Source organism: Leptonotus elevatus, chromosome 15 (genome assembly GCF_054856555.1).
Source record: "Leptonotus elevatus isolate MCC_2025b chromosome 15, RoL_Lele_1.0, whole genome shotgun sequence".
NCBI classification, from domain to species: domain Eukaryota; kingdom Metazoa; phylum Chordata; class Actinopteri; order Syngnathiformes; family Syngnathidae; genus Leptonotus; species Leptonotus elevatus.
This window is the reverse complement of record NC_141253.1, coordinates 2112501-2124909: the sequence shown is the minus strand read 5'-3', so window position 1 is coordinate 2124909 and position 12409 is coordinate 2112501. Positions and strand designations below refer to the sequence as shown.

Below are 12409 nucleotides of genomic sequence, written 5' to 3'. Positions count from 1 at the left end.
TCCGCCGACCACGATGACACCTGGACGCCACCTGTGAGGCACTCCCTCAACCCGACCGACCACCGCCAACTCACCGGCTCGGACGCGCTTCCCAGCCACTGCAGCTCGGTTACACGTCGGCTCGTCGTCCGCCTCCACCCAAGTCAGAAGTAGAAGAAGACACGACCATGAGTTCGGAGAAGAAGTAAGTTCGCCGAAACATTTCGAAAAAGTTTACCGCCCTCCCAACTTTTTACGTTTTAGACGTGTTCGTAATATTGAATGATGACATGGACTTAAAGGAGTCGCTAATCGGTTTTGCGATGAGCTGTCAGCGTGTATTAAGGCGCGGGAGAGACGGGAGCGCGCGCGCGCGCGCGCACGACGTCCGGGGCGCGCACGACGTCCGGGGCGCGCCCCCCCGGAGGGAGACGGAGATATGGTTGGGTTGGGGGAAGTGAGAGGGGGCACGTTTTGTCAGTTTCTACCACGTGTTGCCTCTTCACAAATTGTTCATTGTGTGTTCTATTAAAAGCAGTTTTGTACTACTAGTAAAGGGCTAGATGTTAACTAGTATAGTCTTATAATCTACTAGTAGCAATTTGTCAACTAGCACAGTTCACCTTAAATAGTGTTTTACTATTCAATATCCTTGATATCCAGCTCAAGGTTCATGTGCTTGTGTGCTCTTTGTCCTCATTAGTAAAACAGGCCAGAAAACTGGTAGAATGACTAGAGTGCACTCGTAGAACGTCTGTCTGTTTTGTTTTTGTTTGTTTTTTTAAACCACTGTACGACCTTCATGCTCACTCGTTGGACAACATGTTACTCGTGTGGTGAAACGGCATCAGCTATCTGAAAGATACCAGTAATAGCTTACTAGAGAAACATTAGATATTAACAAGGGGATTTTTTTTAAATGCCGCCACCAGTTAGGACCATGAACCAAAGCTGAATATCGAATAAAAACCATTTGAACATTTATGATATCGTTATCCAGCTTACTAATATGCTTTTTCCTCCTTAGTAAGACAATTCAGCACACAAGGCTTTTTCCACTACTGCTGCTACTTTTGGTCTACTAGTACACAGTTAAACTTTTTGCTACGGAGTTGCTGTAGCCTGTAGGGCCTTGACTTGTCATGCACTAGTAGTGCCCTAACTGCAAACTAAACTGCAAGTATTATACAAGTCGATTGCCAGCCTAAGGTACAGCTACGAGTAGTTTTTCTCCTCTCTCGTGGGACAACTTTGGCATAGTAGCAGGGGGGCAACTACATGTTACTAGTGAGGCGAAACTGTGCACTAGTTTACTACTGCGTGCTACTAGTGACATAAAATTGTTAACATTTTACTACTAGTCATGGTAGTATGTAAGGATGGCTCTCACTGTAATGCAATTGTGAACTGAATATCTCTCGGCCAGTGTCAATGAAAAAGTGAAGTCAAGGGATATTATCTGGTGGGCGTCACGCCATCTCTGATCCCTGAGCAGATGACGATGATGATGATCCGGACTCTAACGAGGAAGAGGTCACAGAGTATTAAGATAAGATCAAAGGAAGATTTGCGCACTCTCGATGGATCTTATCTGTGTTATGCTTTCATGCGCAAAAAAAAAAAAGTGTGTGCGACTGATTGTGAGAAAGGGGTGCACGTGACGTGAGAGTGTCACATGTGAGATGTGTGTGAATGTCAGAGTGGCTTATTGTGAGAGGTGTGTTTATGTGAGAGGATCCAAAAAGAGAGGCGTGAGCTTAAGTGAGAACATAGTGTGTGAGAGGAGTGTCTCTGGATGAGAGGTATGTTTATATGAAAGAGTATGGGGGGTAAGTGTGTGAATGAGAGGTAATGTCAACATGAGAGTTTGTGTGACAGAGAGGCGTGTCTCAGCCAGTGAGTGTCATGAGAGAGGAGTGTGTGGGTGTGTTTTTCCGTGTGTAACTGCGTGTTTTTCCGCATATGAGCGTGTTTTTCCGCATATGAACGTGTTTTTCCACGTTCGTGTGTTTACGTCCCGTTCCGGTAATTCTGGCCGATCCACCACCAGAACTTTGCTGTCTTCTTAAGGCTGCAACCTGAGCCTCTTGCTGGCCCTCAGGGTTCTGCACTTTCTCTGAGGGCCAATTGAGGGGGTGGAAGTGTCACATCATCACTTGTATATTTGTGACTTGATGGTGATAACTGCCTCAAGTCGCTATACCAAGACAAGAAAGCTTCTTAAAATGCACGGAGGGTTCCACCCTGAGTCCAGCATCCTGAGGCCATACACAAAGCGGAAAGAGCGGGGCCGAGGACTAGTGAACGTCACTGGCGCTATCCAGGAGGAAACAACAGGCCTCCGAGAATGCGTCAAGAAAATGGCCTGCAGGGACAACCGGCATAGTAAATGCCTTAGGCAACGAAAGCCCACTCAGGAGAAGGAGCCAGATGGGCTGAGAAGGAGCCAGATGGGCTGTCATGGAAAGACAAGCCCCTGCATGGCATGTACCTCTTACAAATTGAAGTGACTGCCGTTGAGAAAACATAACCGTGGCTGGAAAAGGTTGGACTGAAAAAGACAGCACAGAGGCACTAATCATGGGAGCACAAGAATTAGTATGTTTTGATTATTTAGTTGTCATTAAGGAACTACTGGACCACCAGAGTCACTGGCAATATTTGAATTTTAAAATTTGTATCATTATTGTTATTTATCTACATAACATATACAAATATTTTCCCAAGTTATTTAATACTTAATACTACAATAATTGAACACATTTAATTTGATTGTTCTTTTCACTATTAGCCAAATAACCGATTTTCAAACTGCGACAAAATACCCACTTCACACATAACAACAAGCATGTTTTTGTTTTGCAGAGTGGAGGATGAGGCAATCCTGGACCGAGGGGCGTCTTTTGTCAAGCACGTGTGCGACGAAGAGGAAGTGGAAGGTGAGCAGTCGCCTCGTTTTTTTCCCCCGCGCCCTCACCAGGAAGTTTGCTGTGTCATACGTACGCTTGGCAGCTTGACCTTGTTGTCGCTCAGGTGAAAACAAAATGGAAAGTACCACTGCCGAAAACGTTGCTGAGGAACAATTATTGTCAACATTTAGTTTAGTGACAAGCATGGTAGTCTCGTGGTTAGCTCGTCGGCCTCACAGTTGTGAAGTTCGAATTTGAACGTCGCCAAGTCAGTTTAGATTAATTGATCACAAATTGTCCATAAATGTCCAGTCTGCTCGCTCAGTTCCACGTGGTCAGAACAAGTTTCAAGTAGCAACAAGAGTTCTATGATGAGTAGAAAAAGTTTAAAAAAAAAACTGTCAAGAAAATATTTTGGTTTGAAGCGGCCATTTTAGGATTATTTTGGCACTTTCTTGGTGGTTACAAATTCCTCCACGTAGCTTAGCTGTTCTTCATCGCATGTTTAAAAAATACAATTTTAAATTGACGCCTCACACCAAATGTTTTGTCTTGTCGTTTCGGCAGGTCACCACACAGTGTACATCGGCGTGCACGTTCCCAAGAGCTACCACCGCCGCAGACACCACCGGCGCAAGTCCAGCCACAAGGAGAAGCGCGAGCGCGCCGAACCCAGCGCGGAGTGTTACAAGTCGGATGGCGAAAACACGGACGACGCCGCCGGCAGTCTCCTCAAGCCGCTCAGTGAGTCGCACTTTTGTCGCTTAGCTTGTTAGCAAATAATTGGTACTTTTTTGGAGATGCTAGGGACAGGTAACTTAAGTAATTGATCCCGTCTAAAAAAAAATTTTTTTTTACAATTGCCTATATCGGTGGTATTAAAAAAAAATCTCTGCCCATAAGAAATCACAAGAGCTCCCAACTTTGTCAAGAGGGCGCCAGATGTCGTGAGTCTTTGTGGAAGCTTTGTGTGATGACACCGGCATTAATCTGAGATTGACAAGATATGGATTTATTTATTTGTTTGTGTGCGTGTTGTTATTTACCATATAAAGTGGATTGTTGGTTTTTTTTACAGGAAATGACCGTGTGATGTTCTAAAGTCAAAAGCAGAACTGATAGTGGTTATTAGCAAACAGCCGTGCTAGCATCTCCATGGCAGAAAGTTGTATAATTTTGTGCCACAGGATGCTTAAAACACTTTTTTCCCATCTTAGTTTCCTGGGGTCATGTCCTTTATTATCACCCCTTTCTTTTTGAATGTGACCTTTTTTTTTTAATTATTGATTTTTTAACGGCCATTGGACCTGCTTCATGAGATTGCAATTGAACTGATAAGTGTTGACTCGCTCAACAAGAAGACTCTTTGTGGTTTTATGTCGCTTTATCTTCATCTAAAGCCCCCCTGCCTCGCCGGATCTTGTCTCTGGTTTGGTACCTTGAAAGGTTCTTTTGTTCTCCTAACACAAGGAAACACACCTGCATTTTGGAACAGGCTCCAATTGTTACCTTTTTTTAGTCCCTTGGAATCTGTTAAGGAAGCTTGTATCTTAAGTAACATAAACAGAGTCCTGCTGTATCTTTTTTTTTGTTTCTGACATCGGGGCTGTGTTTTACCGCTAAATTAAACTCAAGTGTCGCAAGTTGGGATTAGAAGCTCAATTTGGAGCCTCTCGCGACTCCTCCTTGTTGTGTAATTTTCCCTGTACAGTCGCTCCTCGGGCTAATCCTCGCGGTGCCGTGTCATTGAACGAGTTTGCGCCTGAGCTCTAATCAATGAGCGCCAGGACCAAAGCCGGTGGCACACGTGACCGAGACTCTTAGTCACCCGTCAATCTGGCAGGAGACGCGAGTTTGACGCGCCCTCCTGGTCCGACCACATACGACTTCTCAGAAGGAAGTATAAACATTCGGCAGTTCTTCGGAACAAGGGCTTGTCAAACAAAAAAGTAGCGAGTGTCCTGTCGCCCAGCTTGTGAAAATAGCTGATTGGTGGATTCAAATGTGATCTTGGGTTGCAATCACTGAAGTACAGTCACAATGCCATTTTGTTTTCTTAGCAAGAACCACATTCATTTTCAAGATCAATCTCTTACACTATTTGTATCCATACTCCTGTGAGGGGGGGGGGGGGGGGGGGGGGCAAGGTTAACTCCTCTGTAAGCACAGTCAAATGTGATCACCGCCTACGTTTTGATTCATTCTGGCGGAAACGAAACCAGGAAGTAAAGGGGCGCAGAGCGAAGGACTGTAGCAGTAGCAGTGGAGGAGGAGGTGGATTGTTGTCAAAGTTATGCACGGGTTCTTCTTTATCGTTTCATTTATCGTACACTTGGGATGTCCATTATCGGATTTAGTGCCACATCATGTGGAAATGGATGTTGCTAACTTGCTATGACAATAAAAATTCTTGAATCCGAAAATACTAATTTTCTCAACCCTTAAAGCTACTACCTAAGACCAGATGCTGCTTCCTAACCCTTAGGATCTGAACACCCAGCCCTGACACTTCCACTTAACTCCCAGATTTCTACAATATGACCACCGAGCCACTTGATCCTACTGACTAACACCCCCGGGTACTACCTATCTTACTTCCTAACTCCCTGATACAACTTCTTAAAACCCTCTGATCTTTCCTTGTAACCTGATACATTACCTCCCCGATGCTCGCACCAAACCCCCCTGAAACAAGGTCTCGTGAAACCTGCCCCCCCAAAGATACGAATCATGACTGTGAGACAGTGCAGCCACTTGGCGGTTCCCGTGCGGAATTCCTGAACGTTCCCCGACACGACCGCCTCACCCGCCGATACCACAATCTCATGATGTCGTCCCGCCACACACACGTGAACCGCAATCAGATTTTCCTTGCATTCCTTCGTCTTTAGTTTCCCCGGCGGAGAGGATCCGCTTCATCCTGGGCGAGGAAGATGACGGGCCCCCTCCCCCGCAGCTCTTCACAGAGCTGGATGAGCTGCTGGCGGTCGATGGGCAGGAGATGGAGTGGAAGGAGACCGCCAGGTATAGGATCTCCTTGCGGCCCCTGTGCATTGGCGCGTTGGGTCTCATTTTGAGTTTTGGCACCGAGAGCCACGAGCAAGGTGGTTACGAAACCCTTAAAAAATTATAGTAGCGGGGCGGGCGGGCGGGTGGACTACCGGTCTGCTCTTATCAGATGAATACCGGTAGTACCTGCCCCGTGGGAGCGGGAAAGAGGCAGAAACTCCCAGTGGTGGCAAATGTACTCTCATTCTGTACATGAGTAGAAGCAGAAACTCACAAGTATTGTATTTAAAAAAAAAAAAAAAAACATGACGTACTGATTCAGCTCCATTCAGCCTAATTAAGTGTACACATGTTGAGAATCAAATAAGATGCCTCAAATGTTTGACGGCGCAACCTGGATAGGCGGGATCACAAAGCTCCTCAACCGTTGCGCTCCCCTCGTAAGACGGCGCGCGGTGCCGAGTGAAACCCAATGTCCCGCAGGAAACCCAATCCGCCTCAGGGCCTCGGGAGAACGGCCCTATTGTGCCCGCTGACATCTGAGGCGGGATTCTCATAAAGAATCCTTGCCACCTGTGTTACCCGCTCGTCTGCCATGTGACATCATGAATGATCTCCATCCCGGTGACTGGAAAGATCCAGTTTGAATTTTTCTTATATTTTATTTCTTCCTCAAGCATGCAATGCCATTTAAAGTGTGGATGTTTTACAAGTGAGATCCTCATAAGCGCATTATTAGCCTCAATGCAACGCATACTTTTCTGAAATTGGGATTGTGTCCTTTTAGCTCCAACCTTCTCTTTTTTTTTTTTTTTTTTTTTTTTTGGGCTCCCTGTGCGTTCAGATGGATCAAGTTTGAGGAGAAGGTGGAGAAGGGCGGCGAGCGCTGGAGCAAGCCTCACGTGGCCACGCTGTCTCTGCACAGCTTGATGGAGCTCAAGACCTGCATCGAGAAGGGCACCATCTTGCTGGATCTGGAGGCCTCCTCGCTGCCGCAAGTCGTCGGTACGCCATGTTGCGATTACTCCACGTTGCACAACTGACACGGCTATTTTTGTATTTATTAAATTTCCCCTTTTATTTTGTGTGTGCTTGCAACAGAGATGGTGACGGACAGCCAGATCGAGAGCGGTCAGCTGAAGGCGGATCTGAAGGAGCGGGTCATGTACACGCTGCTACGCAGGCATCGCCACCAGACCAAGAAGTCCAACTTGCGCTCGCTCGCCGACATCGGCAAAAGTGTCTCCAGTGCGAGCAGGCTCTTTTCAAGCCAGGAGAATGGTATTCCGAAAGAAAACGTCTGGGTGCTTCCACCCCCTCAAAAAAAACAACCAAAAAAAAAACTCTTTGACTAGCCAATGCTCATATACACTAAGAAAAAGTTCAACTTTCATACTTAAGAAGTTAATCGTCAAAAGTTAAGCTTAAACATTTCTTGACGATAATATGTTCTATGCAGCCTCACGAGTCTAAAGACGGTATTTTGGTTAATATTGTGTTAGTGGAATATGAGTTATGCAGCGAAATCCAGTCGTTTTTATTCATCTCAGGGGGCGGCCATTTTGCCACTTGCTGGCGACTGAAGATGACATCACAGTTGCTCAGGCCGACGACCAATCACAGCTCACCTGTTTTCTGAAGCCGAGCTGTGATTGGTTGCTCCCTGAGACCTGAGCAGGTGTGATGCAATTTTCACTCGTCGGCGAGTGGCAAAATGGCCGCCCCCTGAGATGAACAAAAAATGGATGGATTTTTGCTGCATAAATTACAATACATTGACAATAACATTGTCAAGAATTTTGGGGGGATTGACTTCCCCGTTAAGACTTATTTGGTCCCCTCGGGTCTCCTGGTGTTCGGTTTAGGTGAACGGTATGAGATTTTTTCTAATAGGTTTTCTGGTGAGCTAACAAATACACGCACGCACGCACATACACATACTCACCCACACACACACACACAAAAAAAAATATATATATATATTAAAAAAAAAAAAAAAAAATTTAAAAAAAGAGCAATGATGATGACATTTCCGAATGAACAATACTGAGCTCTAAAGAAAAAGAAAAAAAAGACTTATTTGCACCAAAAACAAACACAAAAATGAGCAGTGGCTAGTTTTTTGGGACTACTGGTATATCCAACCTAACTTTCAATTCTTTACACTTTATGCTCTATCTTCTTTATACTAATGACTTCCTTTCCTCATTTCTTTCTGCTTCCCAATTTTTTCCTTCTCTTTTGTGGCTCCGCCTTCCTGCCCTCCGCTGGGGTGTCAAAGCTCGCAACCTCACCGAGCACCCGGTGCCTTGTTTATCCCCACACGAGCCGGAAGACCCCTGCGATGTCCTGAGGAGCGCCAGCATGGGATACCTCTGTAAGTGAGGTCGTGGAGAATCTCAATCAGGCTTTAGTCGCTTGAAATATTTTTCGTAGATTTGTGTGAGTCTTGAAACGTCTGTAAAAGGTCTTGACATTTACTTTTTGTCGTGGATTAACAGTCGGCGAGGGTAACTCGAGCCATTAACGCGCTTTAATCCTGTTGCCCAATACCTACTTTTCAACCTTTTTATCATCTGAAACTACTGCCTCAGCCACTCATAGTCCTGCCTAATGCCCTAATTTAACAGTCAGTACCGACTCCAGACCACTTCGGCCATGACACTGACAATTAGGAGGAATTAGAAGTCATGAGATTTTTTATTCATCTTTGACAGTTAACAGTCTTCCGAGAAGAAAAGATTTTTGGAGTGTTGGAATCTTAGCCCAATCAACCAGAACTGATGCACCTGTCGAGCTCTATCTAATCCCGACCGTTTACCGAAATTTAACAACGTTCCTGAGCTAATTGAAAGCATTACTCGGAATTTGCCGAGCCTGCTGACGTGTAAGATGAGGGGCCGCCGCGGCATGAATGAGCGAGCGCCTGGCGTCCGTCCCAAGAGGCTTAATCCTCGCTGCTTTTAGCCCAGGTTTCTGGCTGCGCTCATCCACTTTGCCGCTGCCTCTTTCTCGGTTCCATCCAGGGATTTGGTTTCTCTTAATGCGCCGCCAAAAGGGCTTTGTTGTCGGTATCCTAACGGTCTCCTTCGCGGCCTCTCTGCAGGTAGTCCCACCACGGCCCATCGCAACCTAACCTCCAACAGCCTGAGCGACTTCTCGGACAAGCCGGAGAAGGATCAGGTAATGTTGTGCCACCAAAGCCCTCCGCAGAAGTTGGATATGTTTAATACTTTGTCCATCACTCCTCAAAACGTATACATACATGTTTTTTATGTTGTTGTTTTTAATGTAAGAAAGAGCATACAGAAGACTTTGATGCAGCTTCTGACATGAAGAGGTGGCTTAAAGCAATGGTATTTATTACAAAAAAACGTCCAGCAGGTGGCAACACAGTATAAGAGATCAGCCAGGGCCATGTTGCAACAAGCTTCTTTTTTTTTTTTACAGTGTTTTTACCAGGAATGGGAATATTGATGAAACTTAGCTATATTCTAATGCTAATTGCTTGGAAACGGATACAAATACACTTTTTTTTTCCTGATGGAAGAAGACACTCTAATCTTTATTTTGGTAAATTCCATGTTTTTATAGCAATAGAACACAATATTCTGTGGGCCTTGCAAAATCGGTCAAAATCCAGTATAACAGATTTTGGGAGCGAAGGTGGTTGCTTCAGTGAAAATGGCTGGGAGTGAATGTGTTAATAATAACAGTGCCAAACTTGCTTATCTTAAAAAACTATGATCCCAAATCAGACCAGGACCTAAAATTAGTCTTCTTCATAGTGGTCCTGAGTTTCCATTTCCAGCTCTTTAGCGCCTGCCATCTCTCAAGGTCGCCAAGCTCTCATTTGTTGCTGTGAGAATCTCAAACAATCATAGATAAAGGTTTGCTCTGTGCAACAATAAACTCACTGTCTGTCTCACAACATTTCCTTCCCGGAACAGCCAGCACATTCATCTGCTTTTCACATGTCAAGGCCTGGCTTCTATGGAGGATCAAAAATGGCTAAATAAAAGTGAAAATAAAAAACAGATATAAAAAAAAATAGGATTCAAAAATTAAATACAAAAAATATATAAAACTAAAACTATATACTGAATTCACGGTATATATAATAATAAAAAAAAAAAGTAAGGACGGCACAAGTGAGTGTCAGGGGTTAAACTTAACTGAACTGGCTTGATCTCACTCCAATCCATCATCTGCTTGCTCCCAGCTGAAAAACAAGTTTATGAAGAAGCTTCCCCGCGACGCCGAAGCGTCCAACGTGCTTGTGGGCGAGGTGGACTTCCTGGAGACGCCATTCGTGGCGTTTGTCCGCCTGCAGCATGCCGTCATGCTGGGAGCGCTCACCGAGGTTCCGGTGCCCACCAGGTACCACCCTTATGACCCTGGCGCTAGAATGCTAATGCTAATTGCTAACTGTGTTCTGCGATAGGTTCCTCTTTGTGCTGCTCGGCCCGAAAGGAAAAGCAAAGTCTTACCACGAGATCGGAAGAGCCATCGCCACACTGATGTCAGATGAGGTGTGTTCTCAATGTACATTTAGCGATTAACTAAATGCTAAGCTAGCTAAAATAGGTTAAAAAAAAAAACTACTGCTGAATGACTGTTGACATTATTTTAATGTATCAAGTTTTATTTTATTTTTAGCATCAAATTTCGTAATCCCAAATGTCTTGCAATTTTTTTATACAGTTGTAATTTTAAATAGTATACATTTCAAATTATTTTTGGGGAAATAGTTTCTTTTAAAAACAAACAGTATACCCAAATAATTAAAAGCTCAGATTTTGTTGTATCTTTTTGAGAAATACAAATTTTCCTTTAATGACATTAAAATATTTAACTTTGAATGATATTTTGGAGAAATCGAGTTATTGACACTAACAAATTAAACAATTGTGCTTTTGATGAAACTTATTTAATATTGAAATAATTAGGATTTAATACCTTTTAAGATACATTTCTTGTTCCGAATTACTTTTTTTTTTTTTTTCAATGTCACACATTTAATATTTGTAAATTTAAGTAGGTTTCATGCAATTAAATATATTTAGGTTTATATTTTGGCAAATTAAACCTTTCAATATTTTTTTACTTAGATATAAATTATACAACAGTTCTATATAAAATATGTATTTAATATTTTTTTTTAAATATATATATTTGAGTCCTTTTATTGTTTCAATAATTAACAGGCATTTTTTAGACAAATTCGTGTAGCATAAAAAAATTAGTATATGTTTAAGAGAATAAATTCAGTAAATTTTTGAGAAATGATTTTTCCTTTTTATGTAATGCATTTATATGATATTTAAAAAAAAAATCAACAATTCAGTACCTTTATTTTTTATTTTTAAGATCAATATTTTTTTGAAATGTATTTGACGTATATATATTTAAGCACTCTCTTTTCAAAAATGCTAAAAAATAATGTCATTGCGCCATACTTAACCATGCAATGTAAATGTACTTAATAGTGTGGCCGTGTCAGTGTCCTGTCAGGAATGTTGCGTTCCCACGTAGGCCTTTGCACTTCCCAGAATGCACCCTATGTCAACATGGCAGCACAGGAAGCGCTTTTCCAGGATTTCCTCATGTTAAACTTTACCCCCCAGAGGCTCGTTGAAAATCTTGATTGCACGTGTGTGCTCGGCCCCCACCCCTTCCTGGACCACTGGCGTGACACACTGAGTAACAAATTTACAACCATGTTTTTTCCCAGTCATGGAAATTTGCGCGTTTGTTTGTCCTCCGCCAGGTGTTCCACGACATCGCCTACAAGGCCAAGCACCGGCAAGACCTGCTGGCCGGCATCGAAGAGTTCCTGGACGAAGTCATTGTGCTGCCCCCCGGCGAGTGGGACCCCGACATCAGGATAGAACCGCCAAAGACGCTGCCGTCCTCAGACAAGAGGTGAGCACTTTTTTGCAAGGGGATTGGGACTGAGAGGGGAGAAGGGAGGAGGGTGGGGGGATGGCAAAAATTGACAGCCGCCAAAACTGGACTAATTTAATGTAATTACCAATATCTTAAATACAGATTACATATGTAAAAAAGTTAAATACAAGTTTATTGTTAAATGAAAGTGCACTATACTAAAAAATCTGAATTAGATTTAACGTAACGCACAGTTTGAACATTTAATTTAGTGACAAACAGTAAATACACTAGTACGGCAGTTTTTTGGGGGGAGCTTTGTTTTTATGAGTTTTTTTTTTTTAATTAAATATTTTCCCCCCTTTTTTCCGACTCGAGTTTTTCTGAGTAATTTTTCCTGCTGTTTTCCTGAATATTGTTTCCCCCTGTTTTTCGGAAAAAAAATGTTTGACAGAAAAAAATATTCAGTTAAACTGAAAATGTAAAAAAATTACACAAGAAAACAAAGCTTTTAAAACAAATTGCTTGCAGATGATTTGATTTTGAAAATAATGCACGGTTGCACGATAGAATTTGAAAAATATTAATTTCAGTACTTTTCGGAGAGATTACACTTATTTTTT

The 12409-nt window shown here is 43.1% G+C and overlaps 1 protein-coding gene across 4 annotated transcripts in view; it reads left to right on the top strand.

The window, feature by feature from the left end:
• The first annotated feature begins 45 nt into the window (after positions 1 to 45).
• The window catches only part of LOC147161511 (electrogenic sodium bicarbonate cotransporter 1-like), a 27064-nt gene continuing 14700 nt past the window's right edge, over positions 46 to 12409 (top strand). For 2 of the 4 annotated variants that reach the window (XM_086097553.1, XM_086097554.1), the window contains exons 1-11: positions 46 to 184; positions 2845 to 2918; positions 3456 to 3632; positions 5780 to 5912; positions 6742 to 6902; positions 6999 to 7178; positions 8179 to 8274; positions 9004 to 9080; positions 10120 to 10277; positions 10342 to 10429; positions 11668 to 11822. In XM_086097553.1, coding sequence (XP_085953679.1) covers positions 168 to 184; positions 2845 to 2918; positions 3456 to 3632; positions 5780 to 5912; positions 6742 to 6902; positions 6999 to 7178; positions 8179 to 8274; positions 9004 to 9080; positions 10120 to 10277; positions 10342 to 10429; positions 11668 to 11822 — 1316 coding nt within the window. In that variant the 5' untranslated portion in view covers positions 46 to 167. The remainder of the gene's footprint in view (positions 185 to 2844; positions 2919 to 3455; positions 3633 to 5779; positions 5913 to 6741; positions 6903 to 6998; positions 7179 to 8178; positions 8275 to 9003; positions 9081 to 10119; positions 10278 to 10341; positions 10430 to 11667; positions 11823 to 12409) is intronic. The other 2 variants (XM_086097555.1, XM_086097557.1) reach the window with 1 other exon arrangement.